The sequence below is a fragment of the Chlamydotis macqueenii genome, chromosome 19 (genome assembly GCF_036417535.1).
Source record: "Chlamydotis macqueenii isolate bChlMac1 chromosome 19, bChlMac1.mat, whole genome shotgun sequence".
Lineage (NCBI taxonomy): Eukaryota > Metazoa > Chordata > Aves > Otidiformes > Otididae > Chlamydotis > Chlamydotis macqueenii.
In genome coordinates this window covers 3,154,201-3,175,792 of record NC_141574.1, presented here as the reverse complement: position 1 = coordinate 3,175,792, position 21,592 = coordinate 3,154,201, and the positions used below count along the sequence as shown (strand labels likewise).

The window sequence follows — 21,592 nt, the reverse complement described above, 5'->3', positions numbered from 1 at the left end:
TGTCTATCTAAAAAAGCTAGCATGGCTTACATTTTGTTTTCTGGGACCAAAAGAAAACAGTTGCAGAAAATTACTGAATTGAAAGAGATTCACTTCATGAAAATAAGTTAAAATTTCAACTGAAATCATATTAACAGCATTACTACTTAAGTATTACAATACAAATCTATAAAAGCCAACTAGAAAAAAATCTGGGAATATTCTAGCTAAAGTTGAGAACTTGTGTGACCGATATGAAGCACTGAAGTGATGAATGTTAGAGTGAAACCCCAAAAGGCTCCTCACTAGGAAAGAGCCAGCATAAAAAAGATTCATGTTTCCACAATAATTTGAAGAAGAAACACTATCAAAACCCAGCTAAAACAAACCATACCAAAAACAGTCCTGAAGAAGCATCTTTCTTATAAATGTATATGAAAGAACTGTCTGATTTATTGGTTGGAAGGCAGCAAATCAGAGTTGAGAGCTTTCAAGTGAAATATTAAATTAGGTACTAACTTCATTGAAAACAGGTCACTGATGGATGTACTGAAATGATTAAATTAGAAGATCAGCAGAATCACAGTAACTTACATACGCTATTTACTTTTTTTCTCCCAGTATATGTCAGTCCATAACCCAGTTTTTAGACATTTACAAACATATTTGAAGTCAATTTGCTATAAAAGTTTAAATTTGTATGCCAAAAAAGAAGCAATTTTGTGCGAGCAAGAAAAGTACAGGATCATGGCAGAATTTAGGACTACAATAAACAAACTTCAGATTTATTTTCCTGTATAAAAATGTCCATATTACCATGCTTGTTAATGAAATTCATGAAGTTATCACCCAAAGTGATCCTCCAACATTTAACTGACGTCAAGTACAAAGTGATTTTAGCAGTTTAACAGCTACATTGAAGTGCCTTCAAAAGAATTTTCGATGTATCCATCTATTAAAGAAAACCAGGAATTTCCACATCGCTCTATTGCGTTGATTCTCCACATAAAGCGTAACTGAAATCTTTTATCCTTCAGGAAGAGAACTTGGGTCTCCACATTTTACACGACACCTATTCAAAGGATAAGTGATTATCTTATTTCTGTCATAAAAGAGTGTTCGCTTTCTCAGTTTATTTACACGTGGCTCCACGATTCATCTTTCCCTCTTCTGCTCACTGCTGCTAAACAAACACATGCAGTACAAGTTTGAAAGCTCTCACACGTTACTGTCAAAGTCCTAGCATATGCCACTTCTAAAATTTTAGAATTAAACTGGAAAAAAACCACAACCCTCTTGTGTACTGAGCAGCCAAGAAATGCTCTCTTGGTGAAGACTCGGTTTAATTATTTTTTCTACTGAATCACTGTTATCGCATCACTGGATTGGTATCCTGAGTGGTGTCCCTCCTTGGCAATCCTGGATTCCCCCTTTCCTTAAGTCCAAACAGAAGAATTTCAGCAGCCAAAGCCTTGACCTTCTGGACTCGGTGTCCCTCCCCAGTGCCGCCTGCGCCTCCTCCTCGAGGCCAAAGCAGGTTTGTGAGCACACGCCTCGGCTCACAGGGGGAATAGCACAGCCCTGAATCCTCTGAAGGGGACAATGCAGCACCATCACAGAGCTCCTGCGAGCACAAACAGGCATATGCCTCGGTTTCTCTTGACCATAACTCTTACGAAACAAGGACCTGATCTTGTGAAAGTAAACAAATACTTTCACGACGATGAGGCCCGCCAGCAGCAAGGTACAAAATAAGAAAGAAATCCAAATTGCGTTTAGAGACAAAATTACCTACGAGGTTCCTTCTCAGCTTGACCACTGATGCTGGTGGGGTGGGACGGAGAGCCAGGCCACCCACACTGCACACAGCCATTTCCTCAAAATCACACAAATGCAAAATCTTAAATCTGACCTCAGCAAGATTCCCTCCAGCAGACATACTTTTACTGTTACAGGCTGTTACTGCGATTCCGAGTGTTAGAAATGAAAGAGAGTTTGTTATGGAGCTAAGAAATCCGTGAGTGCATTTGGGTATTATGTTTGGGCGGTAAGGCATGGGAGTTGAGGTTGGTCTGGATGTTAATGTTGGCTTAACTGGCAATTTCCTTGATTTGTAGTGACTGTGTTGATAGGAAATACAGCTAAAGTTGCTCAAGTGTAAGTCAGCCAAGTCTTTCGTGTGGGATTATGCACACAATTTGCATTAATTCTGTTCTGAAACATCACAAAATACACTTCCCTTCTAGTGAAGCGTGCGGTCCTCGATAACATATAGCATTTCCAGTGGAGAAACCTGGAAGCAAACAGGGGTTTGTGTGCTGGAATTAGGCTGCCACTATTTCTGCAGCGAGGATATTCCAAGAGAACTTAACTCAACATAGTAAGGATTTATTTTCTACATTCCCACCTTTGCTTCTCCTCACACATTAGATAGCTTTATATAGAAGTTGAGTGTGCTTTTGAGTTCTTTTTCCAGATGGAAAGGACCTTTGGAGAAGGAAAAGCTGGAAGGGATGACTACATAAGGCTTCTCTCAACAGTGAACAGACGGCCTCAGCAAACCTTGATTTTTTTTTTCTTCCCCCAAAGTGCTAGAAGTCTTTTATAAATACAACTGCAGAGCTGAGTGCACCCAGAGATCTGAGCACAGCATTCTTCATGTGTATCCCATCACATGGCACAGTGCAATGAGGATCGTAAAAAAAAAAAAAAAAAAAACTTTAAACAAGCCAAAAATCTGTTTGGAAGCTGGAGACAGAAAGCTGCGTAATAATCACGAGCCAGTGAAAACACAGGAATTACCATACTGCCTTGTCCATCAAATCTATCGGCTGTTTAGCTAACCAGTATCTCGTTTCCAATATTGGCTAGGAACGCAGGTGTCTGCGGACGGTGCAATAAACCCCACCGTACGCAGATGTGATATAAATTCATCCTACTCACAACGTTTTGTTTTGGTTTTTTTTCCCTCAAATCTGTAATCTCTACTTAACCCGAGGGCACTGCTAGAGCACCCACTTTGGGACTGTACACAGCAACGTGGGTCACCCAAATCCGTAAAGCAGAGGGTGGTACCTGTTTGCTCTTTTGATGGCAAACGCCGTACCTGAACAAATGAAGCCGTGAAATGTGTTTGTCTATCTGCAGTGTGATCAGTTCCACAGGATGTACCGAGCTCTTGGGTCCCTATTAACGTGTGTTGCTGTGGGGTTTTTCAGGTTTTATGGTTCTTGGGTTTGTTTTTTTTTTTCCCCCCTGTTTTTACTAACTTGAAGAAGTACAGAGGTGAAAGATAATACATCTGTGGGTGGAAAGGAATTGGCTTAAAAATAGAAAGATGGGTGGTATCTGATTTGGCAGTTTTGCACACCTAATCTAAAATCCTGCTGGCTATCACTGTTTGGAATAAATGCATTTTATTAGATGAAAGCCGAGGGAAAACAGGCTCTTCGCTTACATTAGCGACTGTTTTTCAGTAAGTTAAAGGAGGACCTTTCATACTCACATTTGCATTTGAAACACAAATATATACTTGCCGAACTTGTATCAACACAGAGGTCCCAAGCACAATACCGCAGATGTGAAAGAACGTGTATTTATAAAACAGGATTTTGAAATATCTTTCTTACTACTGTTATTCAAACAATAAATCACTGATGTTTTAGAACATTTGACTTGGGGTTTTGCTGTGGTATTTTCCAGCTCTCATTACTTCACACTGGAGAATCACAGCTTTCAATTACTACAGCTCAGCCATTTCGTTTCTCTCTCCGTCTCCCTGCAACGAACGGCCGCTGCCCCACTGCAGCAGCCCCGCAGAAACACCTCATCCCGGCAGAGACACACCAACTCCAGTCCTGGTCGTTACTTCACTTTCACTTTCAAGCGCAGGAAACTTCAGCTCCGCTCTCTAAAAGACCTTGTGACAGTTTTCCCAAAAAGTTGTTTAGACGGAAATACAGGTTAAAGCTGTCACAAGTTCAGTCCAAAATGTTTTCTCTTATGATGTACTTTATGTATGAATAATCATAGATGAAAAGTGAATAATTCTTAAGGATTTCCTGCTTATTTTTCAAACTGGCATTAATCCCTGTTTAACAGATAACATCTGAAATCAATTGAAAGTCTTGCATACACAGAACCCAGTGGAAATTTATGTGTATACTTAGTATGTATCTTACTGCAAAAATTCTGATTTTGCTTATCCACAATATGAGGGGTGCAGCTAGGTTAAATTAATGACTGTTTTACTGTGTGGTTTTTCAAATCCACAGGGATGATTAAAATCCAGTTTAAAGAGAACAGATATCCCAGATGGAAAAAAAAAAAAAAAATTACCTAAGCTTTGTTTTACCTGACAAATACATTTGCCCTAATTTACAGCTTCCTACTTTTCATGCATTCTGTTTGGGAAACAATAAGCTTCTTTCAGGACAGAAACGTTAAAAAAACCCAGAGAATATATGCATAAAAGGAAAAACTAGTACAGATGTAGACTGTGGGTTAAGAGCTATTTATGCAGTATCAGAAGACTAAACCAGACTCTGGCCTGGCCATAAACTAAGCCCACGCCCTAAATGAGGTGCCAAGCCACAAAAAGCATTTGCGTCAACTGGGAATACAAGGAAAAGAAGGACTTCTAATTATAGGGCCTGGAAGAGGAAGCCCAGAGTGATTAGGAGTTTAGGCGCTGCTGTATGTTTATCTGGGAGCTTCCTCTCGCTCCCTCTCAGCTCGGGTTTGATAGATGAGGGTTGGCCTAAAGGGTGGGATTGAAGTCGCTGATGGTACACAGAGTTCTCCACAACCCGAAGGAGACGGAGACGGAATACTAAGGCTTCTGTGGCCTTGTAGGAACATAACTCTTTTCAACTAGGCGTCAGCTGGTTAGCCCAAACGGCAAAATTAGAGAGCAGCAAATCACGCTTGGGTACTTGCTATAAAATCTAGGAAACCTGAGTAGCCTAAGCATCTCCACCACATCCTATTTATAACACCTATCTAATTGCATAGCTGTTTATTATACGCATACAAATGAGGTACACACAATTTCACCTTGGGTTTAAGTTTCACGAGTAACTTCACTTTAACTAATGCCATCTTTCAGAGAAACGGAAGGGTTTTTCCGCCTTCCAAAACAATGTCATTCTGTAATTACACACTGAAGAACTCAACACGTTCAAGCTGTGCTGGATTTGTTTTAAAAACACCAAGGGCACAAATGTTAGGAAAGAAGGCATACATCTGCATGAAGGAAACAATATATTCACAGATACACTTAATTGAAGAGTGCAACTCTGACATTTCCATGCATGCGTAGCCATGTAGAGTCCTGTACGCCATCACACAAACAGGCCACTTACACGAACAGAGATAAAAAAAGACGAACAGCAACTCAGACTTTATTTTTTAAATATGAGCACCATGCAACGTTAATATTATGCTTTCTAGGTTTTCAGGTTACAGGATCGGAGCGCGCAGTGGAACTGCGCTCACAGTTGCTCCTTATTCAGTCCATAGGCACTTCGCTCGGCATTTCTCCCCTCCGCACGCTAACGGTACAGATTCCTGTTCTGCTGCAGCTCTCTTGCAAAAGCAGTTGCGTACATATCTTGTTAAGCTGTGACAAAGTTTATATGGTCCCTGGTTTTATGAAACATATGACCTGACCTACGAACAGTAGCTTTATTTATACTCACTTAACTCCTCTCTGAGGCTGATGCTAGTCAAAATACAGCCAAATATTAGTGCTAGCAAGCTCATGTATACTTCCAAGCGTAACACGTATGCCACAGTTACAAAATTTGGTCTCAAAAACACTTAAGTAAATAAGGAAAATCTGATTTTAACATCAAAATTCACTGAAAATAATAACGAGTACAGCAAGATATAAAAAATATTTTAAAAATAAATACTAAAAAACCCCTATAGAAAATTAAAAGAAAGGGAAGAAAAATAGAAAATTATCTTGTGAATAAATAATTACCTATGACTGGCAATCTTTATACACTGTAAGACACTTAGCACAATTATATATTTAATCTGAATTCCTGGAGCTTGGGATGGGTGTATGGGAAGTGTCAGACATTTACCATGCCCAACAGATGGCTCAGCGTATGCTTTATGTACTGAAAAACTATGCACCACTTTCAAACCCTAACTGACTACAGCTGATGGCCCGATAAATACTAAAACTTTATCAGGATGGGTGTCTCCCTCCCGAAACTAAAGGATACAGACTGAGTAAACGAGGGGGAAAGATCAAAGGGAACAGACTCCCTTTTCTTTTAACCCTGCTGGTAATTCCCCCAAAAGGGATACAAATCCACAGCCACTACCGTTACCTCCGTGTTTGGGGGTTTGTTAGCTGCAGAGGCTGCAGTAAACATTTTTACTGCTGAAACCTGTCATCGTGTTTCTCTCTTTTCACTGGAATGAGAATAAAGTAATGTTACTGAGAGAGGGCAAAATCCTGACCTCCCTGAAGTCAACAGGGCTTTTGCCACTAACGTCAACATGGGAAAGAACGTTACCCTTCTCACACAGTTGTGCATCTTTAATCTGGAAGGAAGTTTCCAACTTGTTAACAACGCGTGCTGTGCTAAATGACTGTTTTGAAATGAATTCTAATATATTTCAGAATTAATTACAGAACTATCAGGTATCAAATCACAGTATATTCAGCAATAGTGATACTCAAATTAATGTCATCAATGGATAATATTACATTAGGACAATTGTACCTTTTTAATGCTTAAAGAAACTAAGACCCTAATATTTCCTTTCTCTTGAAAGTGATGAATAGAGAACTACAAGAATTACTGAAACTGTTGGAAAGATCACGGAGACAAGCCATACTGAAAAAGACAGGGGGCCTCAGGCCATCCTCCTCAAGGCCTCGTATCAAGGCAAGACTTTTTGGTAGTATCGAAAAAAGCTTACAGATGGTACATAGATGGAAACCAGTTATTTAGCTGTGACTTCTCTTTGCAGGAACAGGTAGGCGATGAAGCACAACAATTTAATCGCACCTCTCCAGCAGTACGACAGCTTATTTGCACAAAGACATCCATTTGACAACCACAGAGAAACGTTTTCCATCTCCCCGCTCCTTCCCAAGTATCCCACCTCCGAACGAGGAAACGGGCTCTGTTCAAATCTGCTAGGAACTTCTGCCACTAACTGCTACTTAGTCCTCATTTGGGGACAAATTTCTTTGGAGATAACAGGTTAAATGCTTAGATTAGAAAAAAATATTAATATGGAAGTTTTCCGAAAAGTTAAGTAGCGATGGATTTAAACTATTGATAATAATAAATTTCTGAAATTTAAAAATAGGAGAATTAATGCACTGCAAATCACCATACTGGCCCTCTTCTAAATCAATTTTCCCACCCAAATGACATGATGCTGTATCGCACTGATTACAGGATTTCATAAGCATTTCTCCCCAGATTCAAGATCCTGTTCAGTGTGCTTCCAGGGTTAAACTCACAGCAAACAAAGAGTGATTTTATTTAAGAGTGATTTTAAACAATACTTGTAGTTAAACCATAGCTATCCGAAATGTGGTAATTATTTAAAAGAGAATTTAAATTATCAAGAATTTCCTAAATTTTCCATATATCCTAAAGTCTTCCAGCTACAGGTAGGAAACGCTCTAGAAGCATGCGAGTATTTCTATAAAGAGAAAATTAATTTCCTGTGAGGAGGCATTTAAGAAGAAAAAAAGAATGTACACAAATGGAATTTAAAAGTACAGAAGAGAAGAGCATTGAAATTATTGCATGCAGAGGGTGTTCTCATTGATGTCAGCCTGGCTAATCATGATGAGGAGACAATTTTTTTGCTGTCTTTCAGAGCATACCTCGTGTTACAACAGACCAGATTTACACTTTTGATGCCACAAAATTCCACTGCTGACACTATTCCTTCACAAACAAACCATAAAGCAATGCTAGCAAACTATAAATCATGAATTATTCCTCACCTTCTGGCCCAGCATATATGGTATAGAGACACAATCTTTGCAATTGCAATGCATCGAATGTGATGCCATTACATTATTTAATAGATACGTCTTCAAAGGCAACAATTCCAGTTGAAAAACGAAAGTCAAAATAAACAGTGAAAAAGCAAATAATAATTCTGTCATTAAATAATTACAGCTCATTTTACGCTAGATGACACATCCAGGAGGGTGATGTTAATCTTGCAGACTTGAGAGGAAATTTGCAGTCACGGTAAAAGTCCGAGCACAGAGGAGATGCTGGGTGTAGCCACATCAGTGCTGCAATAAATTAGATCATATAGCACCTGCCTTTATATATCTCCAAACCTTAGCTCAGCTAGATGTTTAATAAAGACTGTACACCTTAGGTAGGCAAATCGGGGGGGGGGGGGGTGGGGGGGTGGAATCTATATCTGGGAGCACTATCAGGGCTTCCCAACAATCAAATAAGGTATTTTTCTGCCCGCTTGCTCTGATCAATGGGAAAAAAAGTCTGCAGAGCCATTCCAATTTAAACCTCTTTAACTATTAACTCAAGGCAACCATCACATTTCAATATAGAACATTTAGATAATCAGAGGAATTTCAGGTCCGTTAAAGGTGCAGTCAGGCATCCAAAGGGGTATACAGTTTAATCTGTTTTACTGCTGGTCCAACATTAATTTTCTTGTTATTAATGGATGGAAAAGCTCTTTTGTAGCCAAGGAAGCGCAATTATTTAAAATTTTAGATGTGTTGCACTTCACAGCTCGAAGCTGCTACGCTGGCAGGAATAACACTTGTGGAAAGCAGATCATTTATTTACCATATTTAAAAGAAAAAAACCCCAGATATTTATAGAACAGCAGCACTTTTAGCTATTTACTAATTGACTATCTTATTTGTGAAGTTTCTATGACATTAAAATTACCATAATTAAAAAACAACAACAAAAATCAAAGGACACAAGTGAGCTGAATTTGACATGTCATTTACTGGTTTCAGCAATGGATTAGGAACTGGGGATCCTGTGCAATATTCTTCTCTGGCACCGAGTTACTGCGTGACCTTGAGTAAGTTTCTTAATCCTTCAGTTTTCCTAGAATTAACTTTCAGTCCCTCATGTTGCAAGTCTGAAGTTCTTGCAGTTCATTTTCAACATCACCTTATATTTAACCTGTCCTCTTCTAATAATCCTGTTTGAAATTGTCCCCACAGCTTTGATTTCTGCTCTTTGTTTTCTAGACTGTTTGCAAACTCCTTTTCCCTCCCCTCTCCCTTGCACTGCTGGAATTATGCCACTATTCATGCAGTCAACTACCACAGCTTGAAAAGTTTCCCACTTCTTCACTGAGAACTCCTTTCTTCCTCTCTAAACCTATTTCTTTGGAATCTTTCTTACCACCTTGCCCTTAACTCAGGTCTTCCATCCTGTATCTTTCCCGTCCTATGTAGGAGCAATCTTGGTCCAAGAACGCATCCCATTCTGAATTCGCAAGGTAGCTGTATGAATCTACACTTTTCTACTTGACATATGTATGTAATACATATTATTTGTGTATATTAGAACGTACCTCCCCTGTTCCACCAATTTAAAAGTTGGTGCTACTGAGAAATTGAAGGTGTACTTAGCTACAGTAATGTTTTACATAATTATAGTATCTCCAGTTTGTTTTTACGGGCTTGTACTGAAAAATATTGTGACTTTTGCTACCCCTAAAACGGTGAGAAGCTATGACAGAATCCTGTAGCTGGCAAACACTTCTGTGAACACATTTAAGACGTGTAGAGTAAAGCTTTTACTGAAAAATGCTGTCCCAAGAGAAGATCACCACTAAGCTTTTGTAACAAAACGTCCTTTTCAGAGGCTCTAAGTCTAGTTACCCACCTTAACAAATTGGCAGTTAAAGCACAATGTCTAAAAAAATTCAAATACAGGATAATTCTCATCTTTCCTGGCTACCCACAGCCACCTACTGGATTTTTTGTAGCTATAGTTCTGGGCAGCAGAGCCTTCCCTCCCCAGCATAACTAAGAAACAAGGCACAAAGCTTATAGGAACAGTAATAAATGATAAAGAATCAAACAAGATTTTAAAATATGTGCAAGCTTCTATGCTTAACCAGGTTCCCAGAACAAATACAAGTAAGAGATACATTTATATGTATGCTCCCAGTAACAAGGAATAAAAGCAAAGAAATAAAAGCTCTGCTGCTTATCAGCAGTGCCTAACGCTGTAGCCCAAGTCCAAACTGGCTAGTCCCAGATCAACAGCAACAGTAAAAATCTGAAACTGGGAGGTCCTGCAGTCATGTAATAAGTTACTGGCTTGTGCTATTACAGTTACTATGCAACTATGAGTTTTTGAAGGAATTCATGTCAAAGGCTGTGCCAAACGCACCATACAAGAGAGAAAGGAGACGGCGCGCGCATCCGAAAGGCAGCCTGCTGTAACAGCAGTGCCCATAGCCGCCTGGACCACCTCCTGTGGAAACCCCGGCAGGACAGACGGCGGAAACCCCGTACGGAGAACAGGAGGCTATCACCAGTTCAGATCTCACCAGTTATCACAGGTGAAAGAGGAATTAAGCCCTAAGTACCATTTCCCATTCTGCCTGTCTCAGCAGCTCAGCCTAACTTCCAAAATTACTCACTGCATCAGTCTGCATAACTTGAGGTGTCTACAGAAAGCGGAACTACAGAGGAAGAAGAGCCCTGCAGTTCACGCTGAAGATGGACAGAACAGTAATAGGTGTCCTAGCATTCTCTAACATCAAATTCGATATTTGAATATCGAGACACTCAGAATTAGTGGACATACGTAAAATTTTGGGCTAGTTTTTCTACGCTCTACTTTATCTATAAATTGTCAAAATTACATATATACATGTTTTCACGTTCCACTTATTCACACATACGCATCCTTAAGACCTTATGGCCAAAGAGCATTACAGTAATCAGTATGAAGCTTACAAAGCCCCCTTCTGTGGAAAGGTTAAAAACAGCAGATAAGTACGTTAATCCTGTGAAGGTCTGATTTATATAGTTTATCTTCAGCAAAGGATAGTCTGGTTCTGTTTCTCAGGATAAGCTAGAAATTGTTCTTTCTGTGTGTAAGACTATCCCAATTCAACGGCACAGAAGAATACACAAAATCAAAGGAAATATAGCCGTGTGATTAGTTGCCACAGTGGATAGCTGGCATCCCTCTAAACGTTCGTAAGGAATGGTGCCAGCTTTAGGAACAAAAATTAACTGTCTCAAATTTCTATAAGGGCTGAGAAGTCAGTATCTCAGCAACCTGGCAGAAACACAGCGTACTGCCTGGAAAAATGCTCCCAGAGTTCAACTGGAGGCGGGGGATTTTACTTCAGACACCGAGGTTATTCACCCTAACACCCACTTACAGAACTGCTGCGCGGATCCAGCAGCCAGAAAGTGTGGAGATTTCTCAGTTTTATACAGCACATTCTCTTCTTGCCTCACCGCCACCGACTCCACCACAATCCTGACTGAGACAGCTCACACCACTGGAACGTACACATTAACTGCAACAGGCAACAAATGGCATTTTCTACCTAATTTTCACATGAAATTCTCCTTCTGCGGCATATGCCAAGGCGTAGCCCCGTGTGAAATATGAGTAGGCTGTAAATTCTGCCTTACGAAGACAGTATTGTTAAAAAGAAAAAAAAAAAAAAAAAAAAGGGGAAAAAAAAAAGCTAGTGCTGCCTGGGAGGGACGGCAGCACATACACATCCAGCACATACGGCACACGCTGCCTGCGTGCTCTCCTGCAGCACCCTGCATTTGTGCGGCTGCTGTTAGAGCTGCAATCCCACGACGAGTGTGTCAGGGAGAGCAAATGATATAAAACATACCTTCCTTTGCGAGCAGGAGAGGATCTGGCCCTTCCTCCCCTCTACGGGGAGAGGAGAAAGAAACTTATTGACCCATGCACGAGATAAATGAACAGACTATCCATTAACTAGTGAATTGCACAGAATGAAATTATGTTAGAGACGATAAAATGAATATGACTAAAGTGTTCATTAAAACTGTCACCAATTGTCTAAAATTTAACCTATAAACCACAGCTATCATCCATATATCATACAAAAAGCTTGCCAAAAACCACAGTCAACTTGTGCAATGATCAGTCATTTTGACATACAGTAGATTTTGCTTTTTAATTGGAATAACTATAGTTTATTATCAAATATTCTCCTAGACCTGAAAAGAAAAGAAACCAGCTAAGATTGGTAACACATTTGTTACCTAAAAACTTTAGTGTTGCAGAATATCTAGTTATAAGTTACAAAAATCACCTTAAGTAGAAAGCACTTCCTTAGGCAAACAGATAGAAGTTTTACAATCACAAAATACATTATTGCCATCTAAAAACTTGATTGTATCAATACCTTCACTGTTTTTGTTGGAATCAAAATCTCAAACGTGGAAAGTAAAAATTCTGATTTACTAGTTATGCCTTGATACACAATCCAACTTCCTTTTCTCTTTCAGTGTCTCCAGGAAAAGGCAGCCTTTGGATAAAACACATTTATTTGTTGTGTTACATCTAGTCCAATCAATAACTCAAGTTAACCTGAAAAATAACATCCTTCTTTGTGCTTCACATTTCTATAAATCCTAGAAAATACCAATCTTATGACCCTAAACTATATCAAATAAACAGAATTCATGTGTCATTCATGTGTCAGCTACAACACTGACTACAAATACTGAGAAATAAGTTCCTTTTTCAGCTAATCTTATCTGAAATTGTCCCACCCGAGCCACATTTTGTAGACAAAAGATACTACCGTAGGCAACATATTTTTGCCTTAAAAAAAAAATGGTACAGGTAGAATTAAAAAACAAGGGCTTTGGTTATTTCCAGTGCTGTTTGTAACTGTTGCTACAGCAAGATGAGCAGCTGGTCTGGATTCGAAGCCTGACCCAACTGTTTCCCGTCACATTTAACAGCCAGCATCATTTAAAGTCTTAGTATTAGGAGGAAGGTGAAAAGAAATTCTGTAACTATCACTGCGTAATCTGTATTAAACCCTTGATCTATGTAACTTTCAAAATCCAAATAATTTACATTTTGCCTTCTTTGAAATACCAGTAAGAAATCTCTCTATATTAACGATACATACATTCCACATTTAAATAAAAAGTTACAATAAAAAATGAGACTTTTAGCTTAACTGTTTATAAAACTTAAGCTTGGCATGTCTATAAAAATTTCTCTTTTCCGACAGGGTGGAGGGGAAACTTACAGTTTATCATGAAATCTGGCTAAAAGAAATGGTAAATATAAGGTAAAAACCTATCTGTCTGGCACTGATTTCTGAAACACTGATCTTATTTCCTTCCTTATGGATTTTATTTTTACTGTATTATCTATGGCTGTACAGAGCTTGCACAAGTGTGGACAACAACGTATTTCGCAATTAAATATTCAGCTTTAGCACAAATAAAACGTTTATAATTTGCTTTTAAATGTGGTCAAGTAAAACCAATTTACTAAAATAAAACTATAGCCCCACAGACTCCAAAATTACTCCTAAAAGCATGTGTAACAATTTCTAGAGCATAAATAGATGCGTATAATTTACACACAAGTTGGTTTTAATTATCACAGTTCATAAAGGCCTTTATACCTTAGATCTGTCAAAGCGAAGAGAGGAATTCTGTTCGTTTTTACCACAGCAAAAATCTATAAAAGGATCCTCCCTTCTGGCCTCCTAAAACTAAGATCCTTTAAGCATGTCCAGTTTGCTAAAAGAACTAAAAAGCAGACGCCGCGATGCTTATCAGCGGTGTGATTTACGGACGCTACGCTTTGAAAAGTCGCACCAATCGCGACGCCGTCCCAGGCCCGAAGGCACCACCTCACGCCACCCATGTCGAGTCCCGGCCAACGCGCAGGCCTAGGCCGTAGCGCTCCCTGCCAACATCATAAATGCTGCCATTAAAATATTTGTTTTAATTCTGACCTCAGAGTCACAGCTAATAAACAAGAAAGGCAATGAGAAATTGAAAAACAAACTAAATGCAGCTGTTGGACTGGACATTTCACAACTGTGTTTAACTGCATCCTTTAATTTCACGTCTATGAATAGAAGCCATACACCACAGCTCGCATGCCAGCTAGTCAACCAAGCAGTATTTTCTTTTGAGTTCATTTTGCAGTGTTATTCCGTCATGTAAATTTTACTGTATTTTTAACTTTTCCTTTGAGATGCGGTCTGCAAACAATGGCTAACTATTTGCTGGTGCTTTCTCATTAGAACACGTACTAGTGAGGGACAGCATTTGTGTCATTTTTCCACAACCTTCCTCACACACAAGAGGAACAGAATTTTTTCGTGTATGCATAATACGTTTGTATGCGTGTCAGCCCAGAGCCCTTTTAAATATACCCAGTGACCAGAAGATTAATGTTTTAGAAACTATGCATTTAGAAACTATTTGGAAATGCATTACAAAATCACACGAAAGAACGAGATACAGAGGAGTGAAACATAAACTTGTGCTGGTCTATGGACTTCCCAGAACTTACTCATATATCTTCAAAAACAGACGTAATTTTTTTTTTATTGTGTCTTCATAACAATCAATGATAATACCTTTCCAGAATGCACAGGATTACGAATACTAGACAAAGAATCAGGAACCTGAACATACTTGAAAGAAATCCGTTTAGAAAAGGGAAAAAGAGGCTACATCCTTTTAAAATTGTAGATACAAATAAAGAATCAGATAATTAAAAATTAGAATAGTAAGAAAGCCAGAATTTCCAATTTATTTTTTAATATATTCCTTGACTACAGAGGAAAATAGAGATAATTATATTTTGCAAAAAAAAAATAGCACACTGGTGTGTTTTTCAAATATGTAACATCCTCCTCTTCTCAGTTTTCAGGTTCAGTATGTGAAAAGATAAGAAATACCACTTCACAGCCCTCCAAAACTCAATACTTTTTTCCTTTATGTGAAGTGGGCATATTTTCATTAAAAAATAAAAATAAATAACCATTTCTTTTAAACATATGGAAAACCAACTTCCAAATAATATATACTTTTAAAACCTTATATTAAAATGTCTTACAAAAAAGACCTAACGCCTCCCAAATCACACTGAATTGCTAATTCTCAGTACCATCTCAATTCAGGATATTTGCATCCATAACTTTGCTTGAGTCCCAAGACCTTACATGAAAGTAAAACAGTGAATACTTTGGACCAATATTAAAAGGAATAGCAATAAACCCAAACATTTGAATGAAGCCATACACAGAAATTTCCATAACAGCTCATGCCAGAGGTCTGTGTAGCCCAGTGTATTTATTGCCTTTAACGACGGTGCCTAGCAATCATCTCTGTCTCTCCGATGGAAGAGGGAACAAAGTGAATTAGTTTTAATGGACTACGGCTGACATCAGAATTGGTGGGGTTTTTTCCTCCTTTCTAAATCACAGTGTCTAATACAACATAATGAAAAACAAGGATGTTTGTATGGTTCCTTCGGTCTCCAGTCTAGACACTCTCCAGTTTAGACTAATCCAGTTTACCATTGAGCAACAGATTCTAATTGGTAACATTTAATCCTTTCCCTTCCCTCTCCCCATTTCCTTTCCACGTTTCAGACCCCGCACACACTTACAATTCCTGGCAGAGTATCATCAACATGTTAAAAGCTTAGAGGCTTTTCCATAAACATCTTAATTTAAGCAACCCCCGATGGTGTATTCCTCCCTTTCGTGAACTTCCAAAATTTAGTCCAGGTCACCTTCATCCAGAGTTTACATAATAAAGTCTTGTTGATTTACATTATGTAGCAGAGAGGATTCTTCTGCAATACTAGAATGACCATGACGTTCTGCAAATGGCTCGTGCCTGAGGTTTTTATTATATAAATATCTATATATATGAATATTATATAGATAATAAAAGTTTAAAGCTTCCTAATGACAAATTCTTGCATAATGTTGCATTGACAAAAAAACACCTTAATAACCAAGAAAATATTCACCAGATTTTTTTTAATCTTGGCAACATTTTAATTATAGTAAAAATTCAACCAGAATAAATACAGACCTTAGCGTCAATACTGCTGTTTTACATTACATAACAGAAAATTGTAACTGGTTATACAATTGCTACTTGTTGTACATAACTGACATTTCTAAATATCTTACATCAACAGGATGGAAAAGGCCAAATCACCATTCCAAGAAACGGAGGAAGGCTATATTGTCGTGCAAGCGACAGTAACAGAGCACGCACGTTCAGCGAAAAAAGGAAATCGGGCAGGTGCAGGTACCTGCAGCTCACTGCAGCTGACAACATCCCAGGTCACTTTTGTGTGGCCAAGGTGGATCTTGTGACTGCAAGCCTGTAAAGACAGGCTTGTTCCAGGACCCAATCTACAGGTATTAAGACTTGCTTAAAATGAAAATACAACCACAAAAAAAAAATACAGCGCATAGGTTCGGTAGCATATCTACACAGGTGTAGTGTGAAAAAATTAATCTAAATTGCCTGATGTGAATCAGTAAATGACACTAAATTTTTGTCTGGACACTGTCTGCAGTAAGTTGGCCTTCAGTTCATCCAAAACTGAATATCCAAGTTAAAATAAATGAAGCCAATGTTAAAGTTAAGTAAAAGCATCCACACAAAAGCTTAATGTGATTTTCATTTAATAAGTGAGTGAAAGTAACTGTTCTTAGCGTCTCTTTGTAAGTGTAAGCTTCTTGTTTCCACTACATCAATATACATGCCAGGGTACATTAATAAAGTCCCCAGTCTATTAATATTACTTCACTTCCTTGTATTATTTATTCTCATCTGGAAAAGTTTTCATAAAAGCCTTAAAGTCTTCCTAAAAGTTAGAAGCCGCCTTCCTTTGTTCAGAAATGAAAGAGTGGACGTGGTGCTCTTAACTCTGCAGCAGCTGCTCTGCACAGACTATCAGACGGGTGCTCAAGTACGAACAAAATATTCTCAGAAGGCAGCTCACTTTCTCGCAAGGGTTTTTGCGTGCCTTCTCAAACACGGATCCTCCTCGATTCGGTTGAAGAAATATTATTCTCCCAGTCAGCTACAATTCACTGCTATAATCAAAAGACACTCAGCGACTGCAGCTCAAAAGACTCCGTGTACCTGCAGCGCTCAGCCTATGGTCTATCAGCCACAGCTCCCCACAAAATCCACCCAGCTTCATGGCCGTTTCTAAGCTGCATGAATTATTCTGCTGGCAGGAGCCCATTTCTGGTCATCGCCGGCACCAGGGCCCCACAGCTCCTTCCTCTTACATGCCAGTATCCTTGCCACATACTGTGGTGCAAGCACCACCGCGTGGGAAGGGGTTGTGGTAAAAAAGAAATAAATACCACGTGTATGCACTACTTAATTTTGCAGTATATTCGCTTATAAGATCCCTTTTGCCAGTTAATATGCAGCATCTCTTCCATGGCACTTGGCAATGCTAAATTATTACTATAACATTTATTTAATTTATTCAATATTGGATGGATGTCTAAAAAAAAATAAAATAAAAATCAAAACACGAGTGCTTCAGAAGAGGGACTTCATCTTCACATAAGTCACAAAAGCAACCACTGGCACATAAGGCTTTCTATAAATAAATCATAATTTTTGGCAGCATATAATAAAATGTATAGAAAAACTGCGCCAGTTTCCTATGGAAGAAAATGATACATGAAATACTCATATTCTAGCAATTAAAGAAAGAAAAAAGAAAACAAGTAACAGTGCCAAGTCACCTGAACTTGAAACTTGGAATCAGATTTATGAAGCACACTTCCAAAATCAGAACAAGAACGTTACATAGGAAGTGTGCCCACGGGCCAGAAGAAACACTGTCACCAAAGCCGACAACACAACTGGCAAAGAGAACAGATCAAGGAGACTCACATCATAATTTTTATTTTTACCACCGGAATAAGGACCCAGTTAGCACTTCAGGTCTGTTTCCTGAAGATTCCCTCAGCAGCAAATGGCAAAGGAGTACCAGTTCTTTTTCACTTGTATTGAACTACTACGCATCCTACCTATTAAAATGAAAAATGTTAAGAAGAGAGGCAACAACAATATATGCAGGGACACAGCTTTTAGAAATTCCGTAGGACGACGGGATTTCATGGCCACAAATTTTCAGCTGTAGTACAAAGGCTACCCCCCCTCCACGCCCTCCATCCCCTCCCAAAAACCCAACAACCCACTCTCTGTAGTAAACCATTACAATTTTTTTTTTTTAATGAAAATTTTATGTACACAGGAAAAAACACAGAGAAAACAAACTGCTAGGAACTGCAGTTTTTCCTCTTTTATGGATTTTTTTTTTCTCATTTTAATGTTAAACATGATTTGCTATATGTCTTAGACAGACTTTTATAGGGTCCCTAAATTCAACTGCCTCAGAAGCAAGCTTTTATTAACATAAAGGTATGGACGAGGTACACAGGGACATGCTAGGCAACTTTAAAAAAAAAAAAACAAAACTATGGTGCCCCCTAATTATACTCAGAAATGATATTTCAAGTTTGTTATTTTATTATTCAATCAGATTTTCAGAGTAGCCATGTATCTAATACAAAAGCAGCTAACTACGCCAAGTTTACTCTTTCTTCAAAAGAAAAAAAAAAAAATCAAGAGATTTGCCTTGAATTTAACAAAAAGTAGATCTAATGCCAGAAAAAGTCACTACAGAAATGTCTACACAGCACAATGAAATGCTGTGCAGAAACACGCCTGCTTGTTCTTTTGTGATTTTGCCTTGTAATGCAGTGCAGGTAAAGGGCTGCAGGTACAGCAAGCTCTCCTTGCCAACTAACCCAGCCCGGCACTCCACAGAGATTATTTACCTTGCTGGGTGGAAAAAACAACTCCCAAAGCCTCAAAACCAGAGCAAAACAAAAACAACAAAAAAAGACACCCTCCCCATCAGCAAGAGTCCTGCCACTGTTTGCAAGAGACTTTCTGTCACGCCCAGAGTAACTTCACAGATTTTGGACACTCTAAGGGCTGTAAAGATTTCTTCTTGGCTTCCGAAAGGAAGATGAGGGAAAAATATGACTGCCATTTACTGACATTAGCGAGTCTCTTTCCTTCCCATTGGATTGTTTTCTGATAATCCTACAACGAAGCAATATATTACCCCTTCCCAAGAGGCAGTCTCATAACAATGCCCATAAATTCTGTACTGCTATTTTATCACAATTAACTTATCCTTAGCAAGCTCCTCGTTCAGTATGAAAACATAAACAGCAGAAACCCCAAAAATGTATCTTACTGGCAACTGATGCCTTTAAAATACAGCTTAGAGTGGCGGTGGCACTGTTCTACTGGTTTACTACACAAAAATCCTATATATCCATCCTGCATATCCATTGACCTTCACTGGTTCCCAGTGTCAGTGGTGGCTTTGTTTCAGTTTTTTTCCAAATCCAATTCTTCAAGTTGTTACCAACCTGGATACCTGTGGAGCTCACGGGCCCTTAGGATGAGACAGGATGAAGCTGAGCAGTTTGATCTGCCACAGAGAATCAAGTGGTTCACTGAGACAGATCAGTGCTCCCTGTTTGCCTTCAGAGCAAAAGTCTGCAGCTGCTATGTTCTAGTGCAGCATGGCAGGCACTGCTTGAGATGATGAGTAAAAGTGGGTTTCCACTACAACTAGCCACAGACCAAGTCAGTATCAAAAGCCACCTCATGTTCTGTTCTGCTTTGTAATGAGATCAGCTTGATGGGCAGTATCCCACTATACAAAGGATTAAGGTGATGTTATTTACAACAAAAATTCAAACAAAATTCTGCCATGGTGTTAAATAAAGAATTCAGAATCCTGTGTTAAATGCTACTTTCATGCTGTAAGCAGCTGAGGTAGCAGTTTTCAACTCTTCTGATAACGCTGTACCCAGAACACGTGGTGTGATTCAATACCTTGCTGTGAATCATCCCTCCTGCAAATATCTGCTAACATACATCATTTGCAATCAGTCAGAAATAACAGCAATTAGAAAAAGCGTTTGCCATTAAGTATCTTACTGCACATTAGGTCTAAGGTAACAGTCTGCTACATCATATATAAAGGATTGTAATTTTAGTACCTGAGCAAACCAGAAGAACTTGATTATAACAGAAGTAATCCAATAATATGCAAATATATCCTCCAATTTAAAAAATAACACGTTAATTGCTTTTGCATAAACATTGCTTCCCTTAAATTTAGACAATCACAATTGTCTTAAGAAGGCATTTAATTAATATCTATAAAGCATTCTAATTTAAGCAGCTGTAATTATTTCACTTGATTAGCACTGCTCAACTCTAGGTACTCTCTTTCTCCCAGAATACAAAGCAAAAGTATTGCTATTCTGGAATCTCTTCAGTATCAGAAGAAAATTCAGCCAGATGAGAATACAGTTTATGTCAGAAACTCCCAGCGAAAATGCTGTGAACTGCACACAACTATTAAAGAGTTCTGACATAACAGATGGGAAGTCAGAATAAGACCAACTGGTCAGTAAAAGTGAAAACATAAATGACAGACATTTAATTTTATCCTTTGAAATGTGACTTCATCCTCAAGATCTTCATAACATTTGCTACATTTCAGAAACCGTTAACTTAGGCAAATGGAAGCTGTTGATTTGCTGGCCATTTCACTGACTGCCACTGCAATCAACCAAACCCTTTTTTTTTTGTTGTTGTCTATAGATAGAATAGCAAACACGTTAATTGTCAAATTAATAAGATTTATTAACAGACAAGATTTGTAGTTATCTCTGCTGCCCACAGTCACTGCTCATTTATAAGAGGAAGGAGAGGAATAGGTACTTCTGAGGAGTTTCTTAAAAGTATTTTCAGGTTATAGTTGACTTCACTCAGGAGAGAGGGTAGAATCGCAAACTTCATCAGGAAAACACATAACGGCAGCGTAAGTTACTTTAAAAACTATGCCAGAGAAATGATGCATTTTATTTTCATACATATGGAGAAGTACAGTTTAATACATGTGCTGATCCTCTGCATACCTGGCTGGCAGGATACCCAACAGAAAAGAATTCCTTAGTGCTTCTGCTACATCTGAAGTGGCAGACTGAATCTTCTCATGTATACCACAGTGTAACAGTTGCTTAAGTTTGAAATTTCCAGAAAAGACAAATTAAGCAGTGTACGATACATTCAGCACTCAAGAGAGCAGGTCAAAAGTCCCAGCAGCAGTGACTAGGTACCTGCACGTACCACAATGCAATTCCTCCAAAGCAATGGAACACAGACCTACAATATTTTACTGTCTTCATCTCGTTTACAACTACCACATTAAAACAGTAAAATAACTTACCGCTGGGGTTAAAAGCCATGCAGCAAATAGGCTTCTCATGTGCAGGGAAGTGGGCCACAATACCATCGCTGTCAGAGTCCTCGCTGACAAGTACCTGCATAATGTTAATAGAGACAAGGGCAGGTTAGGAAATAGAAATACACCTAAGAAAACACTAGCTTACTGATACAGGAATTGTTTTATAAGATATACACAGTGCTATGAATTAGAAATGTAACTGCACGTGAACTAAACACAAACAA

At 38.7% G+C, this 21,592-nt stretch overlaps 1 protein-coding gene across 11 annotated transcripts in view; it reads right to left on the bottom strand.

Annotated features, from left to right (window-relative positions):
* Positions 1 to 21,592, bottom strand: part of BCAS3 (BCAS3 microtubule associated cell migration factor) — a 362,757-nt gene that overhangs the window by 256,271 nt on the left and 84,894 nt on the right. For all 11 annotated transcript variants that reach the window (XM_086762785.1, XM_086762786.1, XM_086762787.1 and 8 more), the window contains one exon: positions 21,351 to 21,444. In XM_086762785.1, the coding sequence (XP_086618911.1) occupies positions 21,351 to 21,444 (94 nt within the window). The remainder of the gene's footprint in view (positions 1 to 21,350; positions 21,445 to 21,592) is intronic.